At 32.4% G+C, this 12,535-nt stretch overlaps 1 protein-coding gene across 1 annotated transcript in view; it reads right to left on the bottom strand.

Moving 5' to 3' along the window:
* The window catches only part of LOC149902582 (protein O-mannosyl-transferase TMTC1-like), a 72,439-nt gene extending 68,963 nt beyond the window's left edge, over positions 1-3,476 (bottom strand). The window contains exon 1 of the mRNA XM_090110311.1: positions 3,145-3,476. Coding sequence (XP_089966437.1) covers positions 3,145-3,476 — 332 coding nt within the window. The remainder of the gene's footprint in view (positions 1-3,144) is intronic.
* Positions 3,477-12,535: the final 9,059 nt, after the last annotated feature.

Here is a 12,535-nt window from a genome sequence, read left to right as displayed (position 1 = left end):
GCAGAGGCGTTATTTCAAATCCGATTTGTGCCTTTGTCCCACAAACAAAGGCCTGTGTAATTACATGCTACAATTGATGGGACTTAACCCATAATATTGTGCGAATGTAGATTATCTGAATAATAACTGATAGCGTACGCGAAATGCGAAAGCTTTGTGTTGAATTATGCAAAAATGTGTCTTTGCGTTTTGCTTCCATCTGTATTTTTATGGGTACTGCGTGTATCATTTTGTAAATACTGTAAGTATTGTTCAAAATTTTAAAAATATACTTTGAAAGATAAAGACTTTACTTATATCAAATACAATTTATTTTAGCGAAATAAGGACTTCGTTTTATTTAATTTCAATTGACGATTTGAATAAGCACTTAATCAGAATAACCGAAAATATACTTTTATGATCAGTACAAATTTTCAGATGAATCTTTTGTATTCTCTTCTTTCTCTTGTAGAAAACAAATCTAGTTAAAACCTCATGTCTAAATTCCATCTCTACCATTAATTCGACCATATACACTTCACTACATTCTTACTTATATTATCTTCATAATATCTCTAAAAGCAGCCCAAAAGCGTCACACAAACAAATATAAAATAGAGGTTTGAAATAAACTAAAACAGCATAAATACACATTTGCGCAAATTCACAGATAAGCGACTCTTTGTGCTCGCTTGTCGAGTTATCATTATTTATAGCCACCACTGAGCGGCAGTTCACGTGGGATATAGATATTTAAATTTTAAGTTTAATATGAAATTTGAATGTATTAAAATTTGATTTTATGCTATGTGGGAGAAACTGAGCTTTGATGTTCTTTTATAATAAGGAACTAAACGAAATTGCATACAAAACGTAAAAATACTCTTTTAAAGTACACATTTTTCTAATACATCTGTAATTTAGTGTTGCATCTCTATTAGAAATCAACTAGAAAATGTCAAGGTTTTACTTTAAATATATAATAAGACATAATCATTAAATATTGAAATAGAATACTATACTATAGTTTAAATACAATATGGACGCGTATACTCGCTCTCTTAATCCTTCCTATTCATAGTTTAAATCCAAATAATGCAATGCCATCTGTAGTGTGATCGTGTAACGAACAATGAACGTTGATAATTCCAGTACAATAAGAGTTGGTACTGTATCTACAACAGTATATGTATATTTTCTATCTGAATAGCTTTCCGCCCGCGGCTTCGCTCTCTTTGTCTAAAACCTAATAAATAATACTAAAACCATCCTCTTGAATCACTCTATCTATTAAAAAACAGCATCAAAATCCGTTGCGTAGTTTAAAAGATTTAAGCATACAGAAAGCTAGTTTCTTCTATATTATGTAGTAATGATATACATACATACATGTTACGCTCAAAAGCTTTGGAGCGAAAAATTTGCTCACAACGCGTCATGTTCATGGTAAGAATCTTCATCGCAAAATTCGTGTTATGGCTCTAATGAAAACGCTCACGAGGCCTTGTGACATCATAAAAACTGCATAGCAAATTCGTGTCGTGGCTGCTCGACCATGACGCATTTTGGTATTGAAAAAATTCCAATACGTGATCTAAACATTGATGCATAATAAAACAATGGACAAGCCTTTACTACTATTAAAAATTTAAAAATCTAAAAAGAGGCAAAGGAGATCTATGTAGAGTACTAGCTTTACATAATTTGGACACTGCAGTCCAACAATCAAAACCGCCGAAAAACAAATATGATTCAGATCAAATTCGTGCAACTAATGCAGAAGTTTATTACCAGTAGGATCTTGAGTTCCATATTTGTGTTAACATGAAACTTCCCGGAACTAATACTGATTAATACTGCAGTTTGGGAACATTTGCTTACGTTAATTGCAAGCGCGTTTATCGGATATCATATAGGATTATGTATTACGGATGTGGAGACTCTTTGACTGTGTCAACGGTTTGCAAATGAAAATATATTTTGTATGCTTTAACTATAATTTTGATAAGGATCTATAAAGGTATTTAAAATAAGGTTGTACAGGAAAATTATCTTATTGAAGCTATCCAAAAGTACAGAACATTGTCAATTTAAATGTTGTTACTTGTTACATTAAAAGTATCTAAACTATAAAACTATCAATTACAATATTATAAGGATTTGGTATGTCAAAGCGTGTGAGATAATGGTCTTTTTATGGTTGAAGCACGGGTAATACCACGTAATACACCCATTACAATTTACAACCCTTGCGTTTTTTCAAATGTTAGATAGTAAAAATACTATTCCCCAAAAAGGTTATATTCATTAGCAAAAAGCTGCGTATACGAAACATAGTTGAATACATACACGTGTTGATATATTAACTTCTCAGTCCACACGCCTCATGATAAATAGGGGATTCTCAGGTAAATTTATTGCCGACTTCTAGACTCTAAGAATGAATGGTACACGACATTATGAGTATTCGTCTTTTTCTTGCTTTAGTTACAAACGTATTGCCGTCCCGTTCCCTCTTGTTGAATAAGGAAGTGCATATGAAAATTGTTCTGATTGTAAATGGCGTCGTTTTGAAGCTGTCTCTTTATTTTGATACGGCAAATGGCGGATTTTCTGCACGCAACGCTAAGTTGATTCTAGTTGTTCTCTCTATATGAAAAACTATGTGGCATTCTATACAAAGGAAATAAAATAATGTAAAGATTATAAAAAATAAGACATGATTTATAAATTGTAAATAATGTATCACAAGTCTAGCTTCAACTATTCGTAAGTGTCGTTGTGAAACTACCCGTAAATAATTTATACGTTCTAGGGCCATTCTTTAGGGCTGGTAAAATAAATATAAGCGTAATACATTTGTTTAGCCCAGATAAAGAAGACCTATTTCATATTAGAACATAAATGTTTTACTTATGTTTAACGGAAGAGTAAAAAACATTTTCATGTATTTTGGAATCACACATAGGGTGCATTATCAATATGAAGAGAAAATATTTGAGTGTTTCTTTGCTACGATTTGACTATAAAACTACTGGATCAATTTTGTAAATTCCTTTATAATTAAAAATCTACATCTTTTCCTAGTAACACAAACTTTACTTTATAAAATCCCGGGTTAATTAAACAATTCGCACATAATATAGGTAATGTATAACTTACCTAAAAGACAGCGTCGTCAGCGGCCTATACGACTTATGGCTATTCGGGTCCACCATCGGCGTGCCCCAAAAATCATCCAAGAACAGCTGCTTCAAACTATTCCCCCCTGTGACGTCACCATTAGTCACAATCGCTGGTATGTCATCATGAACGAAATCTCCGTTTAAACTGTTGCAGTAACTGATCACAGCAGTGGCCGTCACCATGGTGTAGATGGCCCAATCACTATGGCAAATGTTTCGTTTGGTGGTCTCTTCGCGCACTGTGGGGAGGCGGCGCTTCATTTTGGGACTGGACTTTGACCTTAGTGCTACGTGCCTACATTTGCACATTGGTGGGATCTAGAACAATGATATTATGTGATATTAATGAAATGTTGCTGTATTGGTTTATTTAGTAGTTTAGTAGTTGGTAGATTATGCATCTGCTGGGCGGGTAGCATGGTTCTTTAACCTAAGGATGTAAGTATTATGAATTTATCAATTTGTAAATCATAAAAATAAGCATGTTTCCTTGACTCTACATTCCAAGATTATAACTAATTTTTGCTTAAGATAATATATAATGATAAACTGGTCGTTGATTAAATATCTTCTACTTCTTTTTACACGCTTTATATTAGCTTCACCTGTATGTTTGTATGTTTGTAACCGACTTCTTTGGGCGCGATTTTGACCTACTTTAAACGGCCAGATTTCGTTCAAACTTTGTAGATTTATTTAGGACCGATGACAATACACTAATTTGATAAAATAAATAATAGTTAAAAAAAATAAAAAACACGCGTTTTATAGAAAACCGAACTAAAAGCGTGTTTTTTAGTTTTTTTTAACTATTATTATTATTTCATATTCGAATGTAATGCACGCCTGGTTAAAATTATTTATTTTTTATTTTATGTAAAATATGAGGATAGAAATGTTATAATTGCTTTTCATTTGTTTCGAATAGAATGATTTCAACATATATTTAAAACTTTTTTAATACTTTGGTGTTAGGTAAGTCTATAAAAATTCTATAAAATCATGTTGTATAAAATCTCTACGACTCTTATATAAATCGTTTTTGCACTGTACCTTTTACCTACATTCGTGTTCATTCCAATTGGCACGTCTGTTTCAAGCACTAGTGCGGAAAAACTATAGATAACCGCTCCGGCTTTGTCTGAGTTTAATAAAGAAAAATGCTTCTATAGATTTATAATATAACTGTACTAAAAAACATACATTCTCTTTATTTTATCATTTAACGTTAATTTTCAGTAGCCGATGTAATTTTGGTGCGATTTTGTAATAAACATACGAAATTTAATATGTAAACTTATGAAATATATTATGTATTCTTAATGTATTCTAAATATCATTTTAATATGACTTCATGTGTGCAGCTTGGGTCTATAAATTTGCGTCAATCGAGGTCTAAAATATAAGTTACTAGCTTACCGCCCGCGGATTCGCCCGCTTTGTCTAAAACCTAATAAATTATATACTAAAACCTTCCTCTTGAATCACTCGTTCTATTAAAAAAAACCGCATCAAAATCCGTTGCGTAGTTTTAAAGATTTAAGCATACATAGGGACATAGGGACAGAAAAAAGCGACTTTGTTTTACACTATGGAGTGATATGAGAAATAATCACGATGAATACGTACATATGAGACCCGTGAGAAACGATTACGTATAGAATTAAACAATTCGCTAAAATTACAATTACAATTGCAAAATTACTTTCTTGCCTGACTTGCTAGCTCTACTCATTTATAAAACACAATATGTCTCAAGTCGTGTAAATCTACATGCAAATCGGTCAAGCCTCAAGTATCATGCGAATTGGTCGATAATCTCGAATATACCACGTGCTGCAACACGACATATTTGGAATCTCAATCAATATTGCATTCATATCCAGGTTTAGTTTGGAAATCAGTTGGTGTTGCTAGTTACGTTTCTGTTTTAGGTATTGGGAAATAGGATTTTTTGTTATGTGTAGAGCGGTATATAGAGACTTGTGAATACGATTTTTTTTTACGAAATATCCAATAATTAATTTGGGAAATAAACTGACAAAATAAACTGCATACATATAAACGTTTTTGGACACTTATCACATGCTATCCAACTAACCTTAATGTTTGTTGTTTAACAATTACTAGATAGTTATTTTATCTGTAACTAAGAAAAACATCTTACGTGTAGCCAATATTTCACAATTCTTAAACTTTTTTATAACATCATTCATCATATTTGAGCACCCGGTTACTAAAAACATCACATCATATTTTTTTCAGAAATAAGAATACACTAACACAACAAATGATTCTGCATTAACTTAACACATTTCTAATTTGCCAAATATTTATCAAAAACATTTTTATTTAAATATCTATCCCGCAATACACTATCCACCTGTCTGCCTTCAATTTATTCACTAGAAGAAAAACGGATCATGCATTGCTATACAATTTCATGAATAAATTCTCTTAAACGAATGACGAGGCTATTTGCATTAGGGCTTTGTGCTCAGACCTCGTGATACCCGTCTCAGATATGTTTGGGACATGTGTAATGGTATTAGACCGGGAGATACTGACACAAAATTTCGAGTCATTTGTAACAGGATGGCGGTTCTACAGGGGTCTTAGTACGCAATGACAAAAAGAAAAACGATGGCGTGAACGCTGGTACCGGCGGCTTAGTCGCGTGGGCGTTAGTCGAACTCGTCGGAAAATAGCGAAAGTCAAACGATTTGTAACAGTATGGCACTTATTTTTCCTGTAAGTTTGAGGATCAACAAATATAAATACAAAATTTCAAAGATCTATGTGTTGGAAATCTTCACTTATATAAATTAATAATAAATTAAGTTTTCAAGTATGACAGCACTTTTTCCCCCTACTAGAAGTATGGCAAATATAATAATGGTCACATTTTATCAAATACTCTCCAAAAATCCAAATGCAATACTGGTACAAAAAGTTTGGCGTAATAAAAATTTTTTGCAGATTGTCGGCGGTATGGCGACCATTTGGAATCGTCCGAAAAGTATGGCATGGCGATTTTCGTAAATGGCTGCACGACGATAGTTACCTGTGCAAAAGTTAGCCTGGTACAAATGGTTGAATGATTGTTTTATTTAAATCAACACATTCGCGTCGGTATGGCGGGCTGTAAGTCACACCGGAAAAGTATGGCATGACACTACCGCCTACTACTTTTTTATGGGCTATCGGTAAATTCTAAAATTTTTGTGTTACAAATCGTTTGACTTTCGCTATTTTTCCGACGAGTTCGACAAACGCCCACGCGACTAAGCCACCGGTACCAGCGTTCACACCATCATTTTTCTTTTTGTCATTGCGTACTAAGACCCCTGTAGAACCGCCATCCTTGTTACAAATGACTCGAAATTTTGTGTCAGTATCTCCCGGTCTATATGTCAAACAAATGCATCGTATTTGAATTTGAAGCTTGTAGAAACAATTGGATATTATTGGAAGGTAAGGTAAAGGTTTCATCCCGACTCATCTATACTTATCTAAACTAATATTATAATGCTGAAGAGTTTGTTTGTTTGAACGCGCTAATCTCAGGAACTACTGGTCCGATTTGAAAAATTATTTCTGTCTAGATAGCCCATTTATGGAGGAAGACTAAAGGCTATATAACATTACGCTAAGATTAACAGGAGCGGAGCAATGCGGGTAAAACCGCGGAGCACAGCCAGTAATAAAATATTTTGGAGTCTTAATTTTGTTTTCAATAATTTATAAATTGCATTTTTCAATTCTTCAACAATAAAAATACATGGGACATACGATAATTGTCTGTTTTCAGCACTACTGTAAAAGTAATATTATTGTATTACTTTTAACATTAGATAGAATATTTTAAGCACGCACGAAAGAAAACTAGAAAGTTTTGAAAGTTTAAAGATAATAATAATTATTACTTATGCTAAAATCCTTTGAAATATATTCTTCACAATATTGTTCACAGAGCCTTTACAAAGTAAATTATTTGATGCTTCTATGAACGTGATCTTCTGTGAAGTTAGATAACCTAGGACGAGCGTAACCTATTTCTCCTTGACGTGTGCTGAACTCAAGTTCGAAGAATATACTCAATTTTAAATATTAAGAACCAATACTGCACATAATAGAAATAACTTGTGGCTTGGCGATAAAAAAGTCATAAAAATATGCTTACAGAACTTCACATCATTATCTCAAACAGTATTTCAATTTATGGTGCTAGAGTACGTTCCCGTCTGCAAACTTACTAACTCTATCTCTTTTAAGTACAGAAACGTATTATTATGTACAGCCTTAATAAATGAGTCATCTATATTCTTATATACCATTGAAATCAAGACACGCATACTGTATATTGCATATAAACCTACTTCGAAATCAAATCTACGAACAATAGCAAACGTCATAACGTAATATAAGAAAGCGTGCTAATCCTCAAATATTCAGCCGGTAATATCTGGAGGAACCACGTTCTGCGCAACAATTCAAGATATTTATATTTAGTGCGTTCGATTCCAATTTTTTCCCCCGAAATAATATATTTGGAGCACGTACATCGCTGAGTGAGCTAGACGAAATTCATAACCGATATTGCGAGACTATATTGAAAAATAGTTATAGATTAAACAGCGTAGTTTTACGAGAGCGAATTTCGATTAAAACGCTGTAAAATTAATGTTTTCGAAGTTAGAATTACTGCTGGAATAGAGGCATTCTTTGGCACATACTGTTTAAAAGTGTGAAGATTACGACACAAATTGTACCATGCTTCCTTTAGCATGCTTGATGCTTGCATACTTAAAACTTAAGCATATGAAATAAAACTAGAACTAGTTGTGCTAAAGCTACTAGAAATATAATCTTAATATACATATATAAATCTCGTGTCACAATGTTTGCCCTCGATGGACTCCTAAACCACTTAACCGATTATAATAAAATTCGCACACCATGTGCAGTTCGATCCAACTTGAAAGATAGGATAGTACATGTAGGTACCACGGGCGAAGCCGGGGCAGACCGCTAGTATGTGTATAAATAATGGCATTATTACATAGTGCACAGTGTAAAAGTATGCTTCTGCACTAGCCCGAGGATCTAAAGATATGTGTTAACATCCTAACAGTCTCGGAATTTAAGATTGCATTTCTTTCATCATTTCATACTTTTGTTTAAACGGAAGGTCAGAGCAGAGATATTACAATAAAATTGTTCCCATATAATAAATGCAAACTGCTTGTGTAAAATGTTAATAGAATCATAAGCTCTACTACGCTCCATTGAATAATTTAGTCACAATTTTCATGTATTAAAATTCATAGAGTGGACTTTAATAATATTTATTTTAGAATTTAATGCGTTCTTTGGCGTTATTTTAAAAGAAAAAGTTAAAAAAACTAACGAATTTTAAGCTTAACCTACGAGGTGTGTTGTGTATGTTGTTCTTGTTTACATGTATAAAAAATGTTGTTGTTTCATTTTTATAAAAAAAAAAAAAATAAACAAATACTACAATGGAAGAATTACCAAAATCTGTCCAGCCGTTCACACATAAAACTGTGACCAACTGATATAAGGATTAATTTTTACACAAACAAATTAACGTTCCATCTCTGTTAATTAAAAACACATAACCACGAGCCGATTTTATAAGCATAAAACATTAAAATAAGAACACAGCACATAATAATTAATTACTACGATTTAATTCGCATGCGATATTTCATTGCCATAATATTAATGAAGGCTCGGATGGCGCGAGTTGTAATATCATCACAGACATGGAAATTTTCGGTAATTAATTTATATTAATCCCCCCCCTCCTCCCTCCTTGCCTCCCCATTCCGTGTGTGAACTGAGTAAGTGCACGTTGTAATTGATGTATTGAATTTTATTTCGTATTTAGTTAATCAAATTAATCATGATTACTTGATGATTGATGTAATGTAAATTATTTTCTACGTTTTTGTTTTTATATAAAAACTAGATTTCCACCCACGGCTTCGCCCGCGTTTTCAAAGGAAAACCCGCATAGTTCCCGTTCCCGTTGGATTTCCGGGATAAAACCTAACCTATGTGTTAATCCAAGTTACCCTCTATATGTGTGCTAAATTTCATTGTAATCGGTTCAGTATTTTTTACGTGTAAGAGTAACAAACATCCATACTTACAAACTTTCACCTTTAAAATAGTAGTAGGATGCTGGTTGTTTTGCAATATTCTGATAAGTTAGCGAACCCGGTTTCGAACCGATTTAGTATTATATATGCTTTTCACAATGATAGAGTTTTCTTTATAATCGTATAGTTGTATCCTATTACAAAAATATCAATATTTTTTTTATTTAATTATTGTTCCAAATAATTTCATTTAAGTGGCCGTTACACAAACACTTTTATATTGAAATACACATAACACAACGTATTGTATACACTAGAACAACATAAAGCAAACGTCGAAAAACAATTCGTATGTAATTGATATTTAAAACGCTTTCCCATACAAATGTGCCGAAATATTTGTACTAAAGTTAACAAAGCGGCTCTTTGTCAATACATTTCACACAAATATGCTTGCATGAGTTATGGCCATTCGAATTTCTATTAAAATCGTTTTATCGCTAACTTTGTTTTGCACAAATTCGTTTGTTCAGAAAATGTTTTACTAATGAAATCTTACTTGAAGATGTACTTCGTTTATCAGCAGTGAAAACTAATAATTCCAAGATCTGTACGTGTAATTTTAGAAGTATGTTTATGCGAAAGTATTTTTTATACTTAATAGTCTAAGGGCTAAAATGGCATATCTTCGTTCTGTAGTCGGTTAATTTGATGGATGTACGCTCTACATTCAACAAAAATAACCATAGACAGTTGAAGATGGGAATTTTATTATTGTTATGTTGTTAAATAACTAGGCCTGGGTGTATTTCCGTAACATTTTTGTCCTGAAAATTTAAGTTTTTAATTCAAAATCTTTAAATAAAAAAAATCCTGTTTCATCTCTTTGAAATCTTCATGACATAACTTTTAAGAATATACTTTATAACTTAACTGCTTTATAAAAAAGGTCACACAAATATGAGACTATTTTGTCTCGAACAATATCCATTTATTTACTGAGATGATATTTTCCGCTAATATTATTTGACAAGCCATACCGAGACCTGACTAAAATAATAAATTACGCTCAATTAAGCGCGAAAAGAGTAAAGAATTAGAGGAAAATATGAGCACGTGGGAGTTATATTTTGTATCTGATAAGTTAGAACTAACTGGTATATTTATAGAATACATATTAGTACGAAATATTGATTTATGTGACACTACCTTTAACTGCTGTAAACAACCAAATTTCAATCGACAACGAATGAAAGTTTTAATATAAATATTGAATGAAAAATTTAATAGAAATATTATGACTCATGAGATCATAGTAGAACCTTGCGGTAAGTACTACTCTTTTTTATGATTTCATACACAAATAGCAGACAAATATAAAACTAAACCAGGAAAACGTATTTTCACTACTGCCTATTTCCATCGACAAACCATGTATTTTTTTTAAGTTTGAAAAGGTACTTCCCAGGTTAATAACCTAGACCATATCGTTCACAAGTCGAAAGTTCAAACGCGCGCCAATTACACCATTAAAACTTTTTTGCCAACCGTACAATATCGCATTGCCGTATAATACCGTATAAATTTGTCCGTCAGCAAATTAATTTGATTGTTTACATAGCTGCCATGCGTGTTTTTGCAACACTTGTTTGTTTAACGTGTGGGGGGAGGGGTATGCGAGCCTGCGGTGGGTACTGCATCGTAGCGTATTCAATAAAATACTGAATTGATATATTTACTGGCAAAATATTTCGTAAAGCATAAATATGAGCTAAAGTTTGGTTGTGTTCTTTCGTTGAGTTCAGTGGTGAAATGTTTTACTAAATTATTGAATTTTGTGCAAGCGTCTTTTTATTTCGCTGTGTGTTTTATAATGTTATTTTTAATTATTAACTATGTGTCGTGCAATAATTTAGTTGGATAACTTATTTTGACGTTGCACTGATGCATTTTTGCATTTTTCCATTGCTTCTATTCTTGGTAAAGCCTAAAACCTTATACCTACTTGTTATCATCTCATCTGATTTTTTTAATCAAAATTGTAATGTTCTTGACTATTATAATATACAGTACAATACATAATTGCTAACATAATATTTGCAGCGCGGCGTTTCATAGCAATGCTTAAATTTTTCAAATATGTATGTGCATAATTCATAACAAAACAACTTCATTGTAAAATATTTTACAAACGCTAATGTATTAGATATCAATTTATTACACTGATACAAAATATTTCATATTGTTTACTCTCCAGACCCTGCACTTCAAACATCAAAACTATCAATAACAAATCGTTTATTTTTTTCAGGTCCAAATTGGCGTTAAATATTGCACCAATCAACGCCAATACAACGACAGCTAACCCAAAAGAAATAGTTCGACCGCATTGTATTGTGGGCGATACATTGCGCGCTAGATAATTGAAAAGCAGTAACACCTATGTTTCAATGCGACGCTCGCATTGTGAGCGCACAATGTACAGCATTTATACTTTTTGTCCCACTGAGACACTAGATACAATCGTGCGCCTTTGTGCGGTATATTTGAATAGTTATTTATGTCTAGCTTTTGTTATTAGGGAGCTCATTTACTGTGAAACGATGGGAATAATGACGAATTGTTGCTTTTGTATAGAAATATACTCAAATGGTGACAGTTTACAATATTTTTCTATTTTAGTTACTCTTTACAACGCTCATGTTATATCTAGAATAGGTAACAGATATATGTATGTATATTCCTACGTATGCAATGATATATGATCATATTAATTGTTTCCACTTGTGTATACTCCAAGTATACTCCTATGAGGGTTTAATCCGTAATCGCTGGCCGAGTGTGATGACAGATGTCGAATGTGTCCTTAAGATATTTTCCTTCGTCGATTAGAGAAAATCTTATATCAAATTATTACGTATTAAAAAGTACTAGTTAATTCAGAAGAAATAAATGGAAGAAAAATAAAATCATTACCATTATTTATTATATCATACCAAATTACGAACTATCTACTTTCAACAACAAATAAAACGTTAAATTCATTTTTTTAGTAGTTCTTTGACAGAAAAATTCGAGTTTCAATTGAGTTCTTTCACGTCAACTAATTACCGTGAGATTAAAAACTATGTAGTTTAGAAACTAAGATTAATCCTTGGTATATATTTATGTTAAAGCGTGGTTGTATTACGTAATTAAATACTGATATAATACTTTTTAGACATCTTGACTCGACCAAAG

This window comes from Colias eurytheme, chromosome 15 (assembly GCF_061535395.1).
Source record: "Colias eurytheme isolate Ceu_HAF_F1 chromosome 15, ilColEury1 Martin Lab GWU primary, whole genome shotgun sequence".
Taxonomy (NCBI): Eukaryota; Metazoa; Arthropoda; class Insecta; order Lepidoptera; family Pieridae; genus Colias; species Colias eurytheme.
Note: the sequence above shows the minus strand (reverse complement) of the source record. Positions and strands in the feature narration are given on the sequence as shown.